Genomic DNA, 25390 nt, shown 5'->3' with positions numbered 1-25390 from the left:
AACAAAGAATAATGAACGAGGAAAGAGAGAAGGGAATTCAGGGCATGAGTTCAAGTTAGCAACATTTCTGTGCTCCAGAATTCCAAAGTATACCAACCAATCACAATTTTTTCTTAGCAAAAATGCCTTAGATTCTGAGGAGAACTTAATCTCCCTAGTTTGTCATCTGCAGAACTGAACAAGAGTTGAGATATCCGGAGTGCCTCCGGGATGGCGAAGAAAGTAAAACAAGACGCCTGCACGATTCAATGGGCAAATTCAGGAGGCGTCTTTAAGACCTTGATTGACAACCCTGTCGGCCAAAGACCTTTGCCCAGACCACTAGACTTTCCCAGACAGGAGGAGCGGGAAACTCGACGCCCATTGATCTGAGGCAGGAGGGCGGACACGTCGATCACACTGGGAGACAGCCAATGGGCGCGGAGTGAAGGCGGGCCCAGAGGAGCCGCTGCAGCCAATGGGCGTGTCCGAAGCGCTGAGGCAGAAGCGGCCGGGCCGGATCGGCTGAGGTGGCTCCTGGCAGGCGGTGATGGCGCCAGGTCGGCTTCCTCCCTTTAGTTGCCGCCGCCGCTGCTGAGGGGGCCGGTCATGGCCAAGAACCGCGGCGGCGAAGCAGCAGCAGGAGGGGTCGCTTTGGTTTCCGCGAACGGGATGGCCGCGCCGCCGGACTCTGCCTCAGAGGCGGGCGAGATGGACGCGAAGCTGCAGCGGGACAGTGAATCGCGGAGCTCGGTGGGCGGCAGCAGCAGCGACGGCGGCGAGCGGCGCGTTGACAAGTTCGGCTTCCTTGTCCCTGAGGGCGACGCACCCGCCAGGGAGGCTCTGTAAGTGGGCGGCGGGGAAGGGAGGGGAAACGGGCTGGACGGTCACCCGCGCGCTCTGCCCGAGCCCCGGGGAGCTCTCTTCCTCTCGCTGTGCGTCACCGCTCTGGGCGCTCACTGGGGACTTTGGCCTGCAGCAGGGGAGGCCAAACTGTGTCTCGGGAGCCACATGTGGCTCTTTCACACGGATTGTGGGGCTCTCGAAGCCCCCACTGGCTTCGAAAGCCCCTCTCTTTAAATCACTTCTCCAAGCTAAGCCAGCTGGCAGCTTCGGGAATGTATGTAGAGTTAAAGTTGCTTTCTTTCCACTTCTCTCCTCCTTCCTTCCTTCCCTCAAACATCTGATGTTCATGTCTTGTGGCTCTCAAACATCTGATGTTTATTCTGTTTGGCTCTTAAGTTAAGCAAGTTTGGCCACCCCTGGCCCTGGAGCTTCGTCCCCCCTCCCCGGACATCCTTGTGTGGGCCTTTTTTGAAGAGGGGATTATGGGCTTGGAGGGCAAAGTGAGGGGCGGTGTTAGCCTGAGGAAGCTGTTGCAGCGTCAGGAAAACAAAACCGGCGTTCAGTGGGGACTTGAAAGGCAAACTGATTTATTCTCCGCATCCGCTTTAGTGCTGTCTGATGAAGCGAGGTCTGATTCACAGATGCTTACGCCGGAATAAATGTTGTTACTGTCAAATTGCCCCTAGAATCTTTGTTTTGCTGCTACGAATTAATATGGCTACCTACCCATCTGGAATCGTCCCTGAAGAAGTATCATAGTACTTGTAGGTAGTCACTGGAAAAGACAATAAGGCTAGGAAAAGTTGGAGGCAGCAGGAAAAGAGAAGACCCAACTTGAGACAGATTGATCAGTATAGGAAGCCACAGCCCTCAGTTTGCAAGACTCCTGAGCAAGGGTGCTAATATTCATTTAGGAGGTTTTTAATCCATAGGGTCACCATAAATCGGAAGTTACTTGAGAGCACTTAACACACACAGAGTGAGTAATGACTATCACATTTATCATAGTGGGTGGTTCCATAGGCTACAGAAAGTGGAGCTTTGGAATGGGGGATGGGGGAGATGGAGGAAATAGCTCAGTCTAGGTTATTTTGATCTTAACTCTCAGAGGACCTGTGACTGGTAATAAGGAAGCATCCTGATTTCTGATCCGGAGTGGGGTGGGGGGTTGCAGTGTCTTGGAAGTTGGTACTGTGTGCAGGTGGGGGTGGGGAGTAGCCAAAGAGATTTCTGTGGCGGTACATAGGAGCAATACTAGGAATTAGGTGTTGGATCATAGAACTTGAAAGTCTAATCTTATATCTTTGGGATACCATTTGAAATACCAGTACTTGGAGTTTTTTTGGAATAACCCCCCCCCCCTTGCTGTTTGGTTGATCAGGAGCCCTGTTTATATTTTAACTGGTCAGCTGATTAAATACTGTAGTCATGTGTGCAGCATGATTAACATGTTGGGCTAGGGCTGGAGAGACTCTGCATCAAGTTCTGCTTAGCCATGAAACTCACTGGGTGATCTTGGGTCTAAAGTTATCCAGAAGTTCCTGGAGGAAATGATTGGTGAACTATGATGTTTCTTCTGCCCTGGATTGTGGTGATAGAGAAAGTGAAAGCCTCTCAAAATAGTGGTGGTACAGAAGAGTTAGGGTTGGGCAACTGTAATACTATAGTGAGTGACGGTAGAAAGGCAGAACATTAAAAATGTGCTTTGCTTGCTCATCCCTTAACTTTGAAAATACTGCCCAGACCATGTGATCCTTCAAAAGCATACTCAATGTAAACAGTGCTATCCTCCACCCTGGCAGATATTTTCACAAACTGTGTCTGCAAATATGTTTTATTAGCTGCCTGTTCTCTACTACCACCTGACATAGAAATGGTAGTGATATGTGGCAAAGTCATGGCTTAAAAGGATAGAATGAACCCCAAAAGAACCAATTCTTCCCATTAAAAAATGCATCTGTGTGATTGCCTATAGGACGGTGATTGTACCCACCACTTTGTATTAGCACTACAGATATACTTTAGATTCGGCTTTTTTACTGTGAAGTCCTTTAAGAGGTTTTAGTCTTCAAAAATAAAGCTTTTTTTTTTTGTTTTCCTCCTATCCTAAATAAATTAGTATCCATTGCTGAATGAATTCTTTAGCTTCTTCCTGTCAGAATAAAAGGACTTGAATACCCTATGATGGGGCAGTTGTTTGGATAGTGTCTTTCTAGTCCTTTTTGGCTGAGAGAGATATGTAATGTCCTGGGAGCTAAGCAGAGAGAAGTCAGATCCTGCCTGCAATTAATGTTAAACTTTTATAAACCCACATTTGTGAGTGCATGCTTTGTTTTGGAGATCACTCAGCTGTTTGTGTGCCCACAAGAGGTGGGAAGTGGCAGACAGGCTATGTCAGAACAGGGTAAAATTAAAATGTGTTGAAGATTAGGCTTAAATATGGGCTCTTTGGCCCTGAAGGTCTCTCCCAGCATTATGAAACATGTTCATCAATTTCAAAAGTCAGAGGTAAGGAAGTGAAATCCACAAGATTGTCTTGGGAGTAGGGTGGGGACAGATGCAAATAGTGCCTGAGTGGGTGAATTAAAAATAAAAAGAGCTTCACAAAACTGGTGAGGCATTGCTTGGGGGAGGGAATGGGGTGCCCCCCCTGTTGTTTAAAATAAAGATAAACAGTTCTTGTTTATTTTGCTTTAAGTAAATTTAGGTAAGCATCAATTTTGCCTTTGTATAGTGATGCAGAACAGAACATATGAAGGATTAAGAAAAAAAATGAATGTTGCTGTTGGGGTAGAGGAAGAAGAGTTGATTGTTTTGTTATTTTTTACTTCTTGCCATATATACTTGAGGGCACCCTTGGTGATTGTATATTAGTACTGCACACGAATCAAAATGGATAAATGTTTTTTGCTAGCAAAAAGAAAAAAGCCTTTTCCTAATGATTTTTAGACTAACATCATTTAGAACCCTTTTCAGAGGAGATTTTATGTATCTGCTGCAGACCCCTGAGTTTGGAGAACATCAGCAGCAGTAATTTTTTAGTGCCTTGAGCTAGTTACCTTCTATGGGCCCCTTTAATATGGAAGAAGTGGGATGTTCAGAGAAACAGTTGACTCTCTCTTACCTCCTCGGATGCTCTGTGCAAAGTAAGAATGCAGGAACTCTTAGGGTTTGAGGCCCCTTGCCACTTTTGGGACACTGCAAGTGCTTAGAATCTGGACTATCAGACCCTGAGTACTAAACCAGGCCTGGGAAACTTCGTCAGACCCGCATGAAGAAGAACCTTAGAACATGCTCAGTATTTGCTTGGGCAGTTGCAGGGGAAATGATTGGCCAGTTCTCTTTCATTAAAGTTTATTTGCCGATACTTGTTTGCTCCTCGTTAAGTTTCTGCAGTTTCAGTGTTCCTGGAAACATGGCTTGAAAGCCACTCACTGTTCTACCAGGTGCTCGGTGGCTGTTATTGCAAAGACCGGGAATTCTTTTGCTGCCCACAGGAAGAAAATAATATTGAATCTGTTAAATAAGTTCTGCTGCAAAGTCTGAAATCAGCCTTGCAGCTGTATAGGCAGGAGTGAGGCGAGAGGATTCTCTGTTTGAGTTCACAAAGCACTTGATGTATTAAGCTGTCAGGATGTGTGACTTGTTTAGGGCTGTGGGGGCATAGATAGAGTTAGAGTAGCTGTCTGTGGGAGGCTGTGTCAGCCTAAGAGAACTTTTAACACAAAAGAGGAGAGGCTGGAATATGTAGCCAAGGAGATAAGTGAGAGCCAAAAGGAGAGCAAGTTACTTCTCCATCTTGTGGGTGCCAGAGGACCTTCCTCTTGCTCTTTTGCTATATGAACAAAAACAGGAGTCTCTTGTTATGAGTCACACAAAAAGTATTCAGGCAATTTCAGAACATGGAAAAAAGATTTTGAAAATTATTTCCCCTACCTCATCTTTTCACTACTGTGCCATAAAAGCAGGCAATAATTCCCAAACTTGTGTGTTTGGGGAGTGCACCAGTGTGGGGAGCACAAATATGTCTTGAAAAAGAGGGCACCACACCATCTATAACTCTTAGAGCAGGAAGACCTCATGTACCACTTCACTGTCTCATTGCCCTTTGTGCTGTATGATCAACACTGACATAATCTCAGACCAGGAGGTAAAACTTTACCAGGATTCCTTGATGCAGCCTACCGTACAACTGATAGGCATTGGGGAATCCCTGGCCAGAAGCCCAGTGTTCCACTGTGATTGACCGGGGAGAGTGGGAGAATGGCATAATGTTAACTGTGTTAGCTTGCATTTGTTGCAGGGTAACCTGCTGATTGTTCTAAGATGTGACCAAGAACATATATTTGCATGTTCTTTAGTAAGTAAAATGAGTCTCCAGTTATTTTCTGGAGATGTGGGGAGAGGCCGAGGAATATTGAAAAAGGGAAACACAATCTGGTAAAGGTAGCAAAGATCTTCATGTGTAAAATTAGCTTCTGCAGTTCTGTATCTCAAATTTTGTCTTGCTTTATTTTTTGTCAAGGTTCAATTTTATGAGAAATTGATTGGAAGCTATTTTAAAAGGCCAAACCTAAGTACTGTACAAAAACACCTATTATGTTGCTTTAAGCTCAGATTCTTTCATGATTCCATGTCAGAGTTTGATTTGATGCTGTGTTTTTGCTCCCCTGGCAGGATTGTTTCAGCCTTGGAAATTTGTAGGCTGTCCGAATCAGGATCAAGTTAAACCACTGAGACTTTAGCTATCTCAGGCTGTTGACTAGGTTTGCAAATGCACAGCTGTTTCTTTCTCACAACATTTATTAGTCCATCTGTCCATGAATACCAGTGTAAGCATTTATGATATATGAACGGCCTGAAAGAAAACACAGCAAGCAAGCTGCCAGCTTTTGTGTTGTGTATAAAAGCTTCCCTGCCTTGACAGCAGTTGTTACTCACTTGTTAGCAGGTGGCTGTTAACAATCCTGAGCTCCCTGGGTGTCCTGATTTCTACTTGATTATGTGCTATCAGGCAGTGAGGGAATATCCTTATTCTCTTACCACTTCATTCCAAAGCTTGTGCCCTGACCTTAAGGCTGTTTCACATTCAGTGCTTGATTGCTATGTGTGTCTTCTCATCAAAACCAGTTCCATATCCAGTGTTGGCTAATGGCATGATTCCTTAGGTGTTCCCCAGGAGTCAACTTTCATTTAATAATCAAGTTTCTAACTCACATGGTTGCAAAAATATGCTTGAAAGCATCTTTAGACAATTCCAGAAGAGTTGCTGACTAGAAATATTTGGTGGCTGGGCTGTGTGTGGTGTGTTATCTCAGGCCCTCTGCTGCCCTTTGTCTCTTCTAGCAGTAAACTATTAACTGCAGAATAAATTATGCAAAAAATAATGTAAATTTGATTAATATCTATAATTTATGCCAATTGCAGTTGTCAGCTTCTTGTGCAGAATTTCCTTTTTAATTTTAGCACTGCCTGTAGCATCCTGTCAGTGCTCCGGAAAGGGTTTGTAGTCTACACTTAGAATGTTGTTTTGGTCCCATATATTTTGTTTCCAGGAAAGATAATGACAAAGGGGCCTGAAGAGCAAGAAAAACAAAGATTAGGAAAGAACAGATGTGGCCATGGTGGAAGCCAAAAGCATCCTGCCTGGATAAGTGCCTGGGGCAGTGTTGGAGGACCTTGGCAGCTGGGAAACTTAACAGGAGGCTGCATTAAGAACTATGAATGAGGTACTGAAAATGCATGTCTCTTCTGTAGTGACTTGAAGACTCTAGAGAAGACAAATCCATAACTAGAGCTTTACGTACGTGGTACTTAAAAAAAAAAAAGAACATTCCACATCACCCAAATTTTGAAAATGATGTAAAAGATGCCACTTAAGCAAGCTCTTTGCGATAGAGATGCAATGTTGATGGTAGACAAATGGACTGCTCATACCAAACAAGTGACATTCCCTTTATTTTGCTTCTTATTTTCTTTAGCTGTAATATATTTTTGGGCCCAGTGTCTTTGTGCAGAGTGTATATCAGAACAGCAGGCAAGTACCCAGTACTGGGATTTAGTGTATCACTGTGAAAGCAGAGAGCATGGCATCTCTCCTAGTTCACCTTCTTGCCATAGTTGTCAAAGGCTGTGCTCAAGTGAGTAACAATTTAGGACTTGGGCAGCCAGCTTTAACACTGCAGTAGCTATGGTCCAGCCTTTCATACGACTGATAGTTAATAGCAGTTTCTTTAAGTGGGTACTGACCACTAGAAGATACTTAAAAGAACATTGATGCTGATTGGTAGTTTGTCCCACAGCTAGTAACCGCCAGCCATCTTGAACAGCAACTTCTTGCCAAAGCTACAGATCTGTACTAAAATCTAGAGAAGCGATTGTCCTTGTATTGCACATGGATATTATTATGCTAAAACTCAATGTGTGGGCTCCAGGAATAGTACTTCCAAGTGTTGAGGGGAAACATGCCTGATTTTGGTAGAGAACGGAGTCAGCATTACTTTAAGCCTGCAGATCAAAAATGGATTGTGAATATTTTTTATCAAAAAGATTTAGATCCGAATTTTGAAATCAATCTCAGGTGTTCCTCATAACCTGAGGCAGATTCTAAACAGCTCTCATTTTAATTATTATTATTATTATTGCTTTTTATTGGGATCTGTCCTTCCCATATGCTTTGCCAATACTTGTGCAGCTCATCAAGTAAATAACATGTCTTTAAATTGGATTTAGTTATTAGTCCAGCGCCTCTTCCTCACTGGGAAATGGAACAAAGCTAGTACTTTCCTAATGAATCTGCTTTTAAAAAGTATTATGGCATGGATGGAGGATGAGAGTGAAGCACGGTTTAAGATTAGGTCAAAATAAGGGTTTGGATTAAAATGCCATCTGTCTCTTTATATGGTTAAGTAATGCTGATCTGTGGAAAAATTGAGACTGGGAGGTTGCTGCAGAAGTGAGTTGCTTGAGATTCTGATTCTCTCTCTCTCTGACACAGACGGGGGTGGGGGGCAGGGACGGGACTGGGAACAGAGCTGTAGTTTCAAGCCATTAACTGCTTTCTTCCAGTGGTATGAACTCTACAATTAGTCTCCTTTTAAACATGACCAGTAGCTAAAGGCTGCTCAGAAGGAACAAAATATCTGCATATTAAACTAAACTATACATTTTTTGCAGTAAAACCAGAACCCGCTCAAAAATAGATTCTATATTATTAAGCATTAATTGAAGAAAGCTGACACTTGAGGTCTGGCAAGGGAAGCAGGGGACTTAGGAAATTAGGGTTGGAATGAAAGCAAAAAAAAGAGCTTAGTAACCTGTAGCAAAGCTGAGTTTTAATGCTGGAAGAGAAACAGGCGCCCGAAAAAAGTCGACATGTAAAGAAGGGGGAATGTTACTACTAACCCATGAAAAGAGTTACACTAGAAAAAGCCTTAGTTCTGGGTACAGCATCTAGTTTCTAGGTAACAATAGACAGACATGTGATAGAGGTGTAATTATCACTTAAGGCGGAGACAGGAATGTCAAACTCATTTGTTGTGAGGGCCGGATCTAACATAAATGAAACCTTGTTGGCCATGTGTCTTATAAAATGTAATGCCAGGTAGTGGATATGTAAACTTTATGAAGGACAGAGGCAAAAAGAATTAAAGATGTTTTTAAAACTTAAAATATGTTTAAAAGATTAGCACTCTTGCAAAATTTGTTAATTTAACAATTTCTGATAACTGACATCTCATGCTTTGAATTATTGCATCAAAATATGAAGACAGTGTCTGTGCTGTAGCAATCTTGAGTAGGCTGTTCAGGTGTGTGTATGTAAGTTGCAAGCCTACTTTTAATTTATTGACATTCATTACAGAAATCTCATGGTCAATGCTTGGAGTCTAAGACCCAGGGGAAAACATGAAATGCCTGGGCATTGCAAGCTTTTGTACGTAAGTTGCTTCATATGCTGGTTAGCCAATGGAGAAAATAAGAGACTTGGCGCTGTAGCTCTTGTGCAGTTCAGCAAGCTTGGCAAAATAAACTGTGATGCAGAAAAAAGCAAGAGAGAGAGAGAGAAGGAAGTAGATAACAATGAGTTGCTTGCAGGCCTAATAGGAGCCCTCTGGGGGCCTGATCCATCCCTTGGGCCGCACGTTTGACATGCCTGGTGTAGAAAGTTTGATTCATATCCTGGACAGGACTTGCCAATAGTTGTATGGACTTAACAAAGATTAAAAGACTAAAAGAAAAGTAAAGATTGAGTAGTATCTTTGTACTTGACAAAGTGTGCTTGCACACAAAAGCTTTAAGCCATGGCTTTGTGGGCTTAAAGGTGCCACTGGACTATAACTTTTCTTCTCTATCTTTGTATGTACAGGATGGGGGCAGCTGTAGTTCACTAGCAGAGCACACACTTTGCACACTTTAATCAGTAATACCTAGTTCAAAGGATTCCAGGTAGAACTGGAAAAGTCACTTGCAGAGATTTGGAGAGCTATTCCCAGTCATAGCATATGGGCTACATATGCTAAATGGTCTGACTTAATATCAGGCACTGTGCCGGAAAAATATGTCTCATTCCTAGGTGTTACTATGAATCTTGGCATCTGTGGATTTGTTCCAGTCTTGGAGAGGGACATAGGAGAGTGTGAGGATTAACTTGATGTCCTGCTTCCTTCTGAGTCAGGCTGGATGTTTTATTTGAAACTTTTAGCTGTTGACTTAGTAAAATAGTAGTTTTGTATTTTTAAAATATTAACTTGTTAGACTAGTAACCAAGGAAGACCTTGACCTTCAGTAAATGTAATAATTTGTTTTTGCTGTTTTTGAAGTGGCAGAAAATTAACTAGCAATGACAGTAGCTTTGAACATCAGAATAATGTTGATGTGTAGTTTGGGGCTTAATCATTCTTTCTTGATGACTTTTGTGCTGTTGTTCTAGTGTCAGCCCTGTCACAGCACTGAAAAAGAGGCCAGAATAAAAAGCAAAGCAACAGACTGGCTTGCAGATCAAAAAGTGTGAGGTGTTTTAAGTGTGGGTGTACATGGGTGTACTTTAAGAGCAGCCAATAGGAGATGCTTTCAAGGCTGCTAGCTTGAGGGTGTTCCGGGTTTCCTAGGGATGTTGGCTTTAGGTCAGAGAGCAGGCAGTGAAGTTGCTAGTCATTTACAGCTCTGCAGCAAAAGAAATTTCTGGCTTCAAATCATATGATTCTTCATCTCCACAGGTCTACCAATCTGCAACTATCCTTGCAGCCCATTCTCCTTCCATCTTTCTTTCCATTCTAGCTTCCTTCATTTGCCATCACTCTGACCACTCACAGACATGCAGTGTAATCCATACTTTCCTGGGGTAAGTCCCACTGAGTAGAATTCTGCTCTCTAGACAGTCAGAGAAGCCTACTCTTCCTCTAAAACATTAGACCAACTCAGCCCATCAAGGACTTTCCTGCATATCTGCATATATTTACATAGTTTATACAGTTAAGAGAATACAGCTTTCTTTGTCACAGAACTTGGGCAACTTTGGGGTACTGATGTCTGCTTAGTCACACAGCCCTGCTAAAACTACAGTTTTGTGGAATCTTAAAGGCTCACACGTAGCAGAAGCTTTTGTGGCACTTTCATGTGTGTCTGTGTTCATGTGTGTACACGGACACAGGGATGGAGCAGTTGGAGCCATTGCTGCTGGTCTCCAGCCATAACAAACCTGACTACTTCCGTGGAAATTTTCACCCCTGTAAATAGAAACCTTTCCTCATTAACTTTATCTTGAATTTTTACTTTCTCCTCTACCTGTGTATTATAAAAAAAAACAAACCCAAACTTGAGAATGTACTGCTATGAAGCTCTTATCTTGAAGAATCTACAGAAGTGCTTGGACAGAGTTTGCAGTTGTACATCAGGGGCACAGTGGAAACTGACCTGTAACAGTCTGTCAGAAGAAGACAAAGCTAGGTTTATAGTTTCAGCTGAGCCTTGAAAATTGGAATAATCAGGGCTCCTGCTTCTGCAGTCTGGGAAGGGCATCTGGCCAGAAGGAAGTATAAGCCTCAGCCAAGCAGGGTTGTCCTGAAGCTCAAGTGGTGCTAGAACCAGAGAAGTAGGGTCCATGGGGAGCAAATACGATGCTTCCATGGCAGCAGTCAAAAGTCCAGGATGTTTCTGTTGCTTTTCCGTCAAATAATGACTGTTTGTGACTACTGCCAAACAGGTTCTCCCCACAGCCCAACTCAAAGCTAGAATTTCTGTGTATTCTTGTCTGCTTGGCTTCAGTATAGACAGAGAAGCACTTTTAACTGGCTTCCTCTAGTGCTGCTTTCCTGCACAAGGAACAGCAAGTTGCTGGGAACATCTGTAGTTGTTTGGAAGCCAGGGGTCATTTTTGGGAAGCAGACAGGTCTGTGGATATGGCTTGCCTGTAAGGTCTAGCAGTTATTGTGCCGAGAATGATTACTTGAACCCCTGCCTTCCTTACATAGTTGCAGGTGACCTGTTGCTTCAAAATGCTTGCTGAGATTATATCCAGGCAGGTGCTGGGTGTGTGTGTTTGTGGAAAGGAGAAGAGCTCTCATGTGTTGACTCACAGTTCCCTCACTTCCCAGAGGAACCTGTTTGGACATTAGTGTCCTCTTCTTTCTCTCTCCCACCTTTCCCTGGCTCATACCTTCCCTACCCTGATCTTTATAGAAAGAATAACCAGAGGATTGCTGTATCAAGAAGCAGGGCCTTTATGATCATAGCCCCTTTGGTTATGGAACAATCTCTTGTCAAGCTTTTGTGTTTACCTTCTTCCTGGTCTTTAGGAAGGACTGAGGCTTTTTGGTTCTGCAAGGCTTTTGGTAAGTGAGTTTGGCAGGCTATCTTTATATTGTGTAGCTCTCTTTATATTGGTGCTGTAATGATTCCTGACCTGACCTGGATGGCCCCAGCTGGCCTGATTGTAATTGATCTTGCAAGCTAAGCAGCCTCATTCTGGTTAGCACTTGGATGGGAGACCACCAGGGCAGTCCAGGGTTGCTCCACAAAGGTAGGCAATGGTAAACCTTCTCTGTTTCTCTTGCTTTGAAAACCTTATAGGGCAACTGCAGTGATCTCTTCCCCCCCCCCCCCCCCCCAAATCAGGCTGCAGCTGACTTATGGCAACCACATCGGGTTCTCAAGGCAAGAAACATTCAGAGGTGGTTTGCCACTGCTGGATTTCTAGTGTGCTAGAATTGGTTGGTTCTCAGACTAATGCCTGTTGAAAGCAGACAGAGGTGTATTGTAAATGATTTTAATTAAATATTCATGGCTGCTATTTTAATTGGAGGCTTGCCGATGCCGAAGCCTGAGCATCTTTCCAGAGATGTTCATAAAAATTCTCTGAGTATAGTTTTGATGGCAGCTGGTTTAAGGTCTGGCTATAAGTCTGTAATGTCACCTTTTCCATCAGCAATCCAGGGTCAGTGGAAGTGAATGGAATCCCAAGAGCTAATAAGTCCATGGGAGGGTCTAATAGAAACTGAGGCAAGGGTTTCATGAGATGTAAATCTAAGGCAGCTTTCAGTCAGGAAAAATGTTGACAATTCCTGTAAGAAGACTACCTCAAGGTTTACAGCTGTTGAAACTCATGGCATCAATTTCTGTTCAGTCAGCTGGATTTCCAAGAATTCTTTGGGCTTGCTGTTTGCCCTCTGACCCAAGCTGCTGATAGAAAACTACATCCTCAGCTCTGAGTTCTGGTCAAAACCACTCCCCTGTCCAAAGATCTTACTGGATGCTAGCTCTTGGTGGAATGTGCTCTTGGTTGCCCCTACTTTAATTGCAGTCTGGTTTAACAGCATTGCATGTTTCTAGACATTTATCCTTTTTTGGCAACATCCTGAGGGAAAAAACGAGCTGTGCAGGTTCTGCATGATGCATCCTCATTGCAAGTGGATGCCTATGTGGGTAGGTTGCTTGCTTCTAGTATATCTTGTGTTGGGGCTCTTTTTGCTGTTTCTCTGGACCAGAATCGATTATCATCTGTAGAAAAAGGACAGCCAAATGAAGCAGGACTTTTCCAAATGCTCATTCATATTCCACTTCCTTCAAGGAGCTCAGGATGACTTACACTGTGTTTTCCCTTGCCACTTTATCCTCCCAGACCCATGTGCAGTGGGCTTATAAATAATAACTGACCCATGTTGCTCAGCAAACTTCCATGTCAGAATCTTTCAGCCTAAACTACCTCAGAGGATTGTTGTGAGGATAAAATGGAGGACTGGAGCATAATATAAGCTGTTTTGGGTTCCCTTTGAGGAGAGAGGTGGAGTATGAAAGAGTTTAGTGGATGGCAAGCAGAGTAAGAAGCAGGGAAAGGGGTGAGGATATGTGGGCTGCCAGCAGATGAGAAAGAAGAAATAGTGTTGGGAAGAAGGTGCACAACTCATTGAGGGTTCCTAACTTATCTGTATATCTAATTCCCAGGTGTGGCACCTCTCTACGGATATCTAAATCTGCAGATAGGGAGCATGCTTACCCCAAACAGGCTTTTCTGCAAACTTGGGTAAACCCTTAGGTTTGCAGAAAAATCTGAAAAGTTTTTTTTAAACACTCACAACGGAGGGTTTAAATCTCCCACACAAAATAAAAAGCATTGTTTGGGCATGCACAGGCAACATTGGAGGGTTTAAATCTCCCTCCCAAAATAAAAATCATTGTTTGGGCATGCACAGGCAACACACTTACCATAGAGCAGCGGGAAAGGGGCCCGGCAGTTACCATGCCAAGAGAACCTCAGATTTGCTGGAGGTGGGAAAGAGGTCTCAGCAAGCCACCTCAGAGCTGCTTTGGGTGAGCTGCTGAGAGTGGGGAGGGAGGGAGGAGGCCTCAGCTGGCTTGCCTAGAGCTGCTCCAGGGGAACCACAGGATGATGATGGGGGGAGGTGGGCCCACTTGGACTTGCTCTAGGCAAGCTGCTGGGCAGGGTGGGGGGACCCTCAGCAGACCTGCTCCAGGCAAGCCACCAAAAGGTAGGGAGAGGGGGGAAGGAAGCCTTGGCTGGTTCACCTGGAGCTGCTCTGAGTGAGCTGCAGAGAGCAGTTTGGTGGTGATGGGGGAGAAGGCTCGCTTGGAGCAGCTCTGGGTGAATTGCTGAGAACGAGGTGGAGGAGGAAGCTTTGGTGGCTCTGCTGGAGCTGCTCTGGGTGAGCCACAGAGAGCAGTGGGGTGGGTGGGAAGGCAGAGCACTCCACAGTGGCTGCAGGCGAGACTAGGGGCCACACTGGGTCCGGCAAGGAAATGTGGGGATGAAGATGGGATACCCCACACACACAAGTCTCAAGGGCCCTCACTTGTATCTTCTATTGGTCTGGGAGGGAGTACTTACTAATGGCTGTTTTATGTACTATCAAAGGTATGCCCAATTTTGCCTTGGAACTTTCTTTTTCTGTTCACCCAATTCTTCCTGGCCTCACAGCTCCTCTGTATGAGAGTTAAGACTTACTTGTGGTTCTCCACTGGCATACAGGAAATAAGCACAGGTGTGCCTAGAGGTGGCAGGTTTTATGCTTACTTCCTCTGTGGGCAGCTCAGTAGAATTCCACCATCACAGCTTTTTCCACCCAACTCAATATGAAAACAAAAGGGCCTTGTCTGGCAGCCCCTGAAATCCTGACGGACTGTCTAGCCTGTTCGTGGAAGAACACAAAGGCCCGTTCAGGTGACATTGGGAGCCTCAAGCAGTTGGCTGCACTCCAGACATGTAACCAGGGTCTTGGAGTGAAGTTTCCCAGGCCTTGGGGCTCAGCTGAAAGACTGAGAGGGAAAGAGGGTCAAAGCCTCATACTGCTTTATCAGCAATGGGAGCTGGCGTAATCTCGGAACTGGGATTCATTGCCTAAGTACTCCTCAATCATTTTAGGTGTGAACATCAGTAGCAGATCAATAGGGGCTATACTGTGAATAGTGTCTGATCTCACATATTGTTCTTTGGTATCCATATGTTATGGTCATTGATTGGCTTATAATTGTGGCTATAGTTTGAACCAGCCAAATGCTAAAAGTCCAGCAAATATTGACTCTTCCCTCTCGTTTTGGTTTTGAGCAAAGGGCTGTTTAGCCCCTTTCCACATGAACAGAAACAGAGGCTTGGGAAGAGCAACTTCCCCCTTCCGATATAAGTGGAATCCAGTGTGCATACACCAAGATCCAGGCAAATGGGAGTGAGTAGTTAAAGCACAGTGGGAGAACTGTAATAGAATCTCTGTTGTTAGCATGGGGGGGGGGGGGAGCAGTGAGGATTAAAACACTTTTGCAATTGAGCTGCAGTAAGCAGAGGGCTCTGTCAAAGCTGCTGTTGCTCTCACAGGAAAAGAAAGGAATTAAAGAGCTCTTTTCCAGTGACCTTGCTTAGACAGGAGTTGCCTTCCACTCTGGTAACTAATGCAGTGAGGAATTTGGGAGTGGGATTATGCTGGTGGCTGGTTTAAATCCCCATTAGTCTGCACTTAGTGGCAGGTTAAAGTTAAAAGAGTGGCCATTCAGGTGGGGCACTAAAAATTTATTTGTCAACAGTTGGTGCACAGTGTACTCTTATTTTGTTCACGCTTAGATGAGTATGCATGATGCAGGAGTGCATTAAAGCCTCTTTAAATTTGTCCAATGCATACTGGCATGTGGCATAAGCTGAACACAGAACAAGGCTACCATACACAAAGGAGAGCCAGTCTCAACCCTGAGTATTCTTAACTTGTTTTGTTACCTCCCTTGCTGGAGGGAGGCAGGTAAAATGCAAATTCTGTACTTTTATGGATGTACAGGAGACTCCATTGTAATCCCCTTGGGAAGCATCGTATGGCTGCTGAATGCTTGAGAGTTGTACTCAAGGCGAGAATGGCAAAGCATTGCCTCTGTCTGCAAAACCTTGTAGGGCAGGGCTTGGCTTATTACTTGCATCTGCTGGCATGCTGAATGGAATCTGGTTTAGAATTATGTAATGGAAAAACGAATAGGTCTGCAGAGGGTTTTTTTTAGTACACAACTGCAGGAGGTTTAAGAAAATGACAGTGGAAGACCTGTGAATTGAGTCAAATTCCCAGTTGCTTATGTAACACTCAGAAGGGGGTATTATAACCCATGTTTTTCACTGAGGCTCTAGAAAGGAAAAAATGTAATCAATCAGTATAGGACATTCAATGAGCAATATATCAGGACTTGAAGTACAAAATTGAATGATATTGTGAACAACAAAGATATACAATGAATAATACAATAGAACTAGGTATGCAAGGCTAAATGCTAATACCAGTGGCAAAATTTCCATGCCATCATAAGTGAGAAGCGCAGAAGTTGGAATTACAAAGGTACAAGGCAATGCTGTTCCCACTTCCATATGAAAGTTTTCTTCTGAGCTGTTCTATTCTGCTGCAGATCAGTTCCATCGCAAGAATGTGCTACTGAACATTTATGTTTTGTATATTTTGCAGAATGTTAGCACTATGGGGAGACTTCCTGATTTAAAGTACATTATGACTGGCCAGAGCTGGGGGCCTGAATTCTTCATTCCTTTGGTCGTTAGGCTGATGTTGTCTTCCAAGTGATACAGAAACTTTAGGTAGCAGTACTGGGACCAATCAAAATATCATATAATAGTAGGCAGTTGTTTTTCTCCTAGCAAAACTACAAAACCGGGTCAGGCAGAAGTGATTTCTGAGGTGAAAATGTTGTCAGAGGAAGGATTCAGGTCACCAGTGCTGACCTTGAAATGTCTCTACCCAGCTTTCAGGAGATTCATGTTGTGTCCTGCCTACCTGTGTTCATGTGAAGGGTATTTTGGGCAGGATTGAATGGCATGGGATACTGAAGCTTGTGGCTCACAGCTCTTGTTAGAATACTCAGTTGCAATTGTAACCCATGCAAGCTGAGCATCATGGAAGAAAAGTTTCTGTGGAAAATTGGTAGTCACATGGTTTGGGCACAAAGATGCTTTGCCTTGTTTAAAAGAAGGCCATGAGCCATTGGGCATGCTGGCAAGTCCGGCTTTTTCTTTAGGCTGTCCTGTTTCTTAAGAGTGTTCCAGTGTTTAGATCTGGTTCTTCACTGCATGCTGTGTGCTGACCTTTTTTCTGCTGCTGCCCTGTTTTAGGAGAGGCTGAGAGAAGAGGAAGTGGACTGTGGCTTTGGCGTTTCAGCTCCAGCAAGTCCATAAAAGTACACTTCAGGCAGAGATAGTGGGAGCTGGCTGCCAGCTCCAAGCTGGACGTGTTCATTCTGTCTGCTTTCTTTCCTCTTCTTCCTTTTGGATCCCACAGCCTTGGCCTGAAACTGGTTCACAAACAACAAACTGTATGTGCTAACTTGGAACAGTGGAATTCCTTAAGCAGGAGTTTGCCTTGTACCAGCTGTGGCTTTGTCTGCCTGTACAGAGTTCCCCAAGACTGTTACCTTTCCTCTGTGCAGCAAGGCCTGCTGCTGAAAACTGATGAAGTTCAGGCATATATGGTGTGTAATGTGACAACATTGTGTGGCATTAGCAAGCCTTGAGGAAAACTGGGCTGGCTGAAGCCCTGAGCCAAGGAAGTCCTGAGACTCTGTATCCATACTGTAGATTAAGTAGACTAATACCAGTCTTATTCTAGGTGTGGCTTCTCTCAAGGAATTCTAGGGATTATACTTTGGCAAGGATACTGAAAATTATTAGCTTCTCACCTGCATGTGGCCTGCTGCTCCCCCCCACCCCCCCAAGTCCTAGCATTTCCTGAGAGGATTACTGTTAAACACAGTAGATGTACTCTAAATATCTAGCAGAATATTATGGCTTCATTTGCAGCTTGCCAGTTCTGGGTCATAAATGGGTAAAGAAAATGACTCATGGATCAGCTTGTGGAGGATGCCCGATTTATGGAAGCATGGGAAAAATGAAGAGCAGAGCATAGGTGAAGTTTAACCTGAGTAATAAACCAGACCTTTTCAAAACTCTGTGGAAACTTTAATTGATTTTATGATTACTACATGCAGCATGTTTATCTTATGTTTCTATTTGTCATTTTGCATGTAGAAACGGTGCTTCATGGAAGTCTTCTAAAGCTAAAAAAAGTCTGTTTTTCCTGGTTTGGGAGACTGCAGGGAACCTGAGCGGGATCCTTAAGCCTTGTGTTGCTTGTTTGTATCATAAATCCTGTGATCAGCTGGTATAAAAGTTTGCAGGTGCACATTCTCTAAATTCCTTAAGGGCCTCGTTTCCCCCGCCCCAGCTTTATTGTACAGGCTGTCTGTGTATGTGAGGGGAGTGCCATATATAGAAACTTTTTAGAAGGTGAAGAGTGTTTTATTCACCAGCGCTTTTAATGAATCTGTTCACAGATCTCCTGACTTCCATCCTCTCTAGTTTATGTTCAACTTCGCAATCTTCTGTCTATCTTGCCACTATCACTCAGGCACTCCTGTCCCCAGTTCAGAAATTTGCAAACTGTGTGTTGGGTCTCATGAATGTGCTGTGAGAAACTGAAGGCATCTATGAATACTCAGTTCCCACATACAGAGGGGCCTGCCCATGGCATCTCTGCATGATGTACTGTTCAGGCCTTGTTTCCTTCTGGTCAGTTTGCTTTGTTAGCTGTGATTGTGCCAGTCAGTTGCTCCCAGTGCTTGTCTTCTAAGTCTGTCAGTTTCATTTCTGCATGAATCACTGTTATGAACTCACTTCATCCAATCCTGTTCATTTGTATTTATTCTGAAAGTAATCCTTTTCAGAGAATTGTAAGGTTTGGTTTTAAAGAATTAGAAAAAAAGCTTATCGCCTATCACAAATTTGGGTCCCACTGCCTAGGCCTTCCTAGTACACTGTGTTACTTAGGTGGATGTGTATGTACCTTTTATGTGTGCAGTGTAGAATCTCCTGAGGCTAAAGTCACAGACTCACATTACTGGAGACTGATAAACTGTGAGGAAGAGGAAGGATAATGCCTCACTGCCAAGGATGTGTAGCTATTCAGGACTTGCTGCTTCTTCTGGCTTGAGCAAGAAAGAGTCCAGCTCTTTTAAGAAATTAAAATGTTATTTGGTGTGTGCGTGCATGTGTGATTGTGTATGCACCTGGAAGTCATTGACAACCTGTGGTTATTGACCCCTACTGGGAGCCTGGAGGATATTCAGGGAGGTGCCTGAATAAAGCCCTGCCCCCGCCTCCTGACTGCTGGTATTCTAAGGAGGTCTCCCATCACAAGTACTTGCCAGAGTCGACCCTGCTTAGCTTCCAAGATCTGATGAGATCAGGCTTGGTTGGGCTATCCAGATCGGGGCAAAAATGTTATTGACAGTGGGAAGGGGAGAAAAAATTACTTATTACAGAATTTCAAAAAACACAAAAGTGGGGAGTTAACCTTATTGTCTCATGATTATAAACAAAAGCAACTTTTCCATGAACATATCAGCCCTTATATCACCTTGATTTGTAATTATATTTCGATGTGTCAGTTTAGATACAAGTACAGTTTTCATACTCTCATAATTCAGTTATCAATATGGGGAACCACAGAGGATTTCAAACAGAATATTATGCCTTGTTTTGGAGCAGTTCACAAGTTCATGATAAGTTTTCTATCTGAGGTAGATGTGCAATATTTAACCAAACACAATAAAGCAATCACAAGATGGAATGGTGAATCATGGCTGTAGTTCAGTGGCAGAGCATCTGCTTTGCATGCAGAAGGCCCACAGGTTCAGTCTCTGGTCTCTTTGTGTAAAAGAACCAGGCAGTAGGTAATGTGAAAGATCTCTGCTTGAGACCCATTGAGCACTATGAGCTAACTCTATGTCTGAAACTTGGTTCCATCACCACAGCCACATGAACTGAAGAAAAATTTACTGAAACATTCTCCAGTATCCAGAAAAGGCATCTTCATTTGGCTGATTCATCATTGTCTCCTTGTATGAATGATTTGAAAGTTTACGGGCTCCACTTACAGACATATAATTTTTTTTTCTGGGGAAATGGTGTACTTATTTTGTTAATATTCATGTGCTTACTTTTGGTGCCTGTGAACCTACTTTACTCATTATTTGTCTGTTAGCCATTGGCTAGGTATTTTCACAATATTAGGGTTTTGTGATTTGTTAATTGCTGTGATTTATGCTTGGCGGTTTCTTGTTTTGAGACCCATTGAGTGCTGCTGCCAGTCTGAGGTAGACAGTACTGACCTTGATGGACCAAGGGTTTGGTTCAGTATAAGGCAGTTTTGTATGTGTATCAATTCTAAAACATGCCCGAAAGATCTGATGTCAGAAATTTAAAACAGTTCCAGGGAATGGAACTTAATTTAGAACAGTTCCAGGAAATTTGTCACTGGAGTCAGAAAAATAAATTACGTGAAATGAAAAACAAACATTTGCACAGAATTCCAGCCTTTCCCCAAAGCATTGCTACTTTAAAGGAAGGTGGTAATTCCCAGTTGATTAAATTGGCCTGTTAATCTTCTTCCTAGGCTCGAGGAGGTGCCGCTGGAGAAGCTAAGGCAGAGGGAATCTAAATGGCTGGATATGCTGAACAACTGGGACAAGTGGATGGCTAAGAAGCATAAAAAGGTGAGCCACCTCTCCAGTGTCTGGCCGCCACCACCTTCTTTCCTTCTTGGGCCTGGTGTAAGTGGGTGCAGCAGGCATTGATGTCATTCTAGTCTCTATGGCATTCTTTCTGCTCCAGATTTTCTGCACATGTTAGCTTTACTGCTTGTTACATGATGCCCTGAGTTACAGAAGTGCAGCAAAAGAGGTGTTGGAGTGCAGGTACCTGCATGGCTTCAAGATGTTGTCACTCAAAACTGGACTGGCTAGTGCAGGTCAGGAACCTTTAACTAGCGCCTCTTGGATATGATCTTAAGCCATAAAGCCCAGATCAGACACATGTTCATATGTCGGAAATAGTCAAGTGCTGGCTGTGTATTAGATCTTCCATGCTGCTTTTGAGATGCCTGCTAGAGTGCCACTCATTTGACTTTTCATGCATTCTTTTTCTCTATGCCAAATAACAGTGACATTGATTAGAAGGATCCTGTACACTGGTCTCCCCCTTCCCCCAGGTTCTTCTGAATCTGAATGGCAGCTCAGTTCTGAGACCACATAAAAGCCTGACTGTGTAGCAGCTACTTGGAAGCAGTCCAGTCTGAATTTTTCTGCAGGGTTCCTCTATGCTAGTAGTTGGTGGCTTCAGTCCTCCCCTCCCCTCACTGTTGGCTTCCCTCTCTATTAACTTGCCACCCAGCTGTAGCGCATCTTGTTGCTTTGGGGCAACCATTTTGACCACCAGTTGCAAACTGTTTCCTTGAATGAGCTCTCCTGAGAGGCAGTCTTCAGAGCTGCAGTCCAATCGTCGTCTTCACTAGCATGATTCTGGCAGTAACATGGTACTTGCTTATTCACTGCCCCCAGAGGGAGGCTGCCCCCTTCCTTAGAGTGGCTGTAGGTTGGCAGGTGGCTGCATCTTGCAGGAATGCTCAGGAGGGTTTTGTGGAATATTCCCTGAATTAAACTGGGTTTTCTGGAGGAGCCATCAGTACTGTATTTTACAGCAGTGTGAGACTATAACTGCTTTATTGTAGCTTCTTTCAATTCAGTTGCCTTAGGCTAAGTCTCTCCATCCCATGTAGTATACCATTGTCCAGTAGCAAAATAGGCTAACAAGTCAAATTTAAAATTGCCACCAAGAAGAAAAAATAAAGCATGTGCATTTCCTGATATTGTATTGTGTGTTTGCTGTAACAATTAAAGCTCATTTGTTTGCAATCAGTAAGCTCTCAACCAAGAAGCGTAATCTAAAACCTATGGTCCTAGAGCACATAAGGTGTTTGTTCTAACAGTTATATCTGCTTAGAAACAAGAAGGGCAATTGTGAATTTCATTTTGGAGCACTAATGGATTTTGGCTTTTAAAAGTCTTGCTTAGAGTCCTTGTATGTGTAAAGAGTTGGGGTTCTGAGCTTGCCTTTTTCTGCATGCTTCCACAAATGCCTGCTTGCTTCTAAATCAGCTGTGCTGCAGATTGTTGTGTCTGTGGCTGAGACTTGGAAAGGAATCCAGACACCCTCTCAGCAGTGATCATTATCCTGAAACAACACTTCCATATACTGGCTGGGGGATTCCAGGATGTCCTCTTTATTTATTCTGAGTCCATTTACACTGTCAGTCTGTCCTGCAATGACAACCTTTGAATGTGACCTGTGAAGCTGCATTATACTGAATTAGACCATTGGTCCATCAAGGTCAGTATTGTCTAATCAAACATGCCAGGGATTGAGCCTGGGACATTCAGCATGGAAAGAAGATGCCACAGACCCTCCCCATGCATGCCAACCTCTGATTTCAGCTGTATAAGCAAAAGCCTGTTATCCGTTGCCAAGATGCTGTGTGTCCATCCATACAGAGATGAATAATGGCACTTGATACAGCAGTTTTGATCACCTCAGTAATCTTTAGAAATCTCCTGTATGGTAGAGCAGTATTCTTCTAGGTATACAATAAGAAAGATTTGCCTTAGAGATCTACTGAATATGTGCAAGGCCTTCCTGATTCATTATTTGGTCTCTTGGCAGTTGTACTTCCTTTACTCATGTGACTAAAGGCTGCAAACAGTAGGAGGATTGATTCTTGTTCACGGTAGATGTCACTGTATAGTTCTGTCGTTGAGACTTGTGAATGGTACAAGTTAACTGGCAAAGGGGGAATGACCATAAAAGTCCTTTCTAGTTTTTATTGTGGGATGTCTTTCTTATTTAAAAACTACTATGGAAAAATTGATTAAATATCAGATAAGCATAACTAGGCAGATTTACTCTGATCACATGATAGCTCACTGTTACCTTAACTCCATAATAGCGGGATAGCTTAAATATATTGTGAGTCAGATGCCTAGTTATGAAGGACTTTTCTTTGTTGTGATTTTTTTGGGGGACTATGCTTTGTCTTCCTCATAGTGCTTCCCGCCCCTGCAAAGATGGATCTGGAATCTGTATACCTCTTAATCCACAGGGCCTGTGGGTCAGTTCTTTTCAAGCTATCACAATCAGAATCCGGTCGAGCTCCTACGTCTATTTCCTTCCTGTCTGTGAAGTCACTGGGCAGCATAGTGCACAATCAGTATTCTGGAGACTTCTGGCTCTTCTGTCCCTCCCTGGTAGCTTCCTCATCCCTCCAAGTGGGGCACAATCTGCTGAGAGCTTCTTATGCACGACCCTGTTTGAGGTGGATGGGAATGCAGCTTTAAACTGTAAAGAGCAGAAGCTAAAAAGCCAGAGCACACGTTGGGTGATTGGTCTGAAAATAGCCGTAATCTCTTTGACTTCACTAAAGCAGATGGTGATATTCCATTCTGAACTTCATGAAGAAGCAGTGGTGAATGGCGGGGCGAGGAATGGGGGCTGACCTGCAGTAGCATACAATCTGTTTTAATGAACTTTACACATAGAATCTTCCCCAATTCAGAAAATTCCAAAGAAATTGGGATGTGGAATGGCTGCAGAGTGGTACACTTCAGGGCTTTTCCTGCAGGTTATCAGCAAATCATGAAGGGGAACATTTAGACTTGACTTCCACTGAAGCCTCTTATTTCAGTTGGGAGTAAGAGTCCAATTTACAGAGGGGTCTCCAGAAAGAAAGACACTTTGTTGAGGATGCTTAGGTTAAATAGGGGTTTGTGTACTCTGATCAACAGTATCATTTTTCTTGCATTCTGCACCTTGGTGAAACTCTTTGTCAGAAGTGGACAAATTCTGCAGCTTGAACAAATAAAACAAATAAAGTAGTTCTGCTTTTACTAGGGATGGGTGCAATGTATTGAAGACTTTTCCTGAAGGCGTCCATTTTTTGTTTGAATTTTAACAGATGCAAAACGGGTCTTCTGCTTGGAGAGTATCCTGGTCCCTTTCACAGTGGGGAAGCCAGTAATCTATGTGACCTGCTTTTAGTTGACTTCCTAGGGTGGGCCAAAACTGGATGTTTCTTCTAAAGCTCCTATGCCAGAGACCTTCCAACCATCTAGTTCCCTGCAGGCTTTCCCTTCCCTCAAAGCATAGTGTGCCTTGCTGCTCTCTGTCCCTTTGGCACCAGAAGTAACCTTTTAGGTTGCCTGGTAAAACTGTGAGAAGGTGGAAGCTTGCCTTCAAAACTGCCTTTGATGTTAGTAGCAAAGGTTGCTATTCCCACAGAACAGAAGGGGGAGAGGGAGGTGACTGTCTGCTGTAGATTCTGGCTGACGTGGACTGTCAAAATAAGCCCTGCCTTAGCCAAGACTGCTGACTCCTCAGTCTGCCCTGGACCTTAACATCGTTTATGCTTTTCTAACCATTGCTGATGCATTGAGTGTAGCATTCAGCCTGATTTTACTCTCCCTTAGCATTCCTGGCCCCACTGAGCATCCGTTTTTTAATTCACTGAAGGACTCTATTAGATTTGTTTGCAGTGCAGCTAGTTTGAGCTTGCAAGCTACTCAGTGCATCCACCAGTGGCCAGATTAAGATATTTCAGGAAGTTTTAAAGTACAGTGTGCTAAAAGCATGAGACTTAGCTAGGCAAAATGCCAGGAGATTCGGTTTGGGATCCTCCCAGTGTTTTCAAATAGAAATAGCTGCAAAGGCACCGGTCTAGATCAGGCCTCTACGTAGCTCCTGTTTCTGCTTGAAAATGTGGATCATGGTGTCTTATCTGGCTAAACGTATACATATTGGGATTATCCTAAACAATCTGGTGGCTCCTACATAGCTGTCAATTCCCCTTTGTTCCAGGAATTCTCTTTTTTAAAAATGCTCAGTTATATTGTATATCCTTCTATCCGACTGAAAGAATTGTATCGCAGAGACATCTTTTTCTTTCTAGCACTCAATAAAGGAAGTGCTGTTAAGGACTCTGTAGACACTGCTCACCTCAGGGGAAATCTCCACATAATAGCAGACCAATCATTGTTTTATTTGTAACAGACGAGATAATTTCCCTTGGGAAGAACAAGTGAGCTCAAAATGCTTGCATGGTTTTTTAAATAACACCTTCCTATATCTTGCTCTCATGAATTAGTGGAGCTCTGACACCAATATGCGTTGGAAAAAAATAAACTTTTAAAAGTTAATATTACAAAAGTTTAAATGATTACTGATTATCTTCCAGCATCTTCGCAACTTTATATGCTTAAGCAGACAATCCAGCCCTGGCAGGTCCTGACTATCTTGGCTTTCCATCATATAGAAAGTTCTCTATTTCTAGTAATTAGTGCCTGTTGTTTTTCTGTCCTTGTTCTGCAGCATCTCCAGATGAGTTCACTAGAACAGTGTGCAGTTTCCAAGATGTGTACAAGCAATTGTTTGTTTTTTAATCAAGAATGGATATCCCCTTTCTGTTAATTTTGAGCATTCTGCCTGCCTCCTAGGTCTTTTTGTATTCTTCTGTTTGCTCTGGTTTGCAGACATCAGTTTATAGAGATGGCCATTGTATTTTAGCAAGGTATTGGCAGCTAAAATGTGGCAGAACAGTAATTTGTAGCATCTTATTCCTTGGTAATCTGGCATTCGCAGTACACTCAAGTTATTCAAATAATTGCATGTAGAATTTCTTGGGTCTTGGGGAAGAGGAACTTA

At 43.4% G+C, this 25390-nt stretch overlaps 1 protein-coding gene across 1 annotated transcript in view; it reads left to right on the top strand.

Moving 5' to 3' along the window:
- Positions 1–433: 433 nt before the first annotated feature.
- The window catches only part of TBC1D10A (TBC1 domain family member 10A), a 43522-nt gene continuing 18565 nt past the window's right edge, over positions 434–25390 (top strand). The window contains exons 1-2 of the mRNA XM_060249316.1: positions 434–824; positions 20259–20358. Of these exons, the coding sequence (XP_060105299.1) occupies positions 589–824; positions 20259–20358 (336 nt within the window). The 5' untranslated portion in view covers positions 434–588. The remainder of the gene's footprint in view (positions 825–20258; positions 20359–25390) is intronic.

Source organism: Heteronotia binoei, chromosome 11 (assembly GCF_032191835.1).
Source record: "Heteronotia binoei isolate CCM8104 ecotype False Entrance Well chromosome 11, APGP_CSIRO_Hbin_v1, whole genome shotgun sequence".
NCBI lineage: Eukaryota > Metazoa > Chordata > Lepidosauria > Squamata > Gekkonidae > Heteronotia > Heteronotia binoei.
The sequence above is the reverse complement of the archived record's forward strand: the minus strand, read 5'-3'. Positions and strand labels throughout refer to the sequence as shown.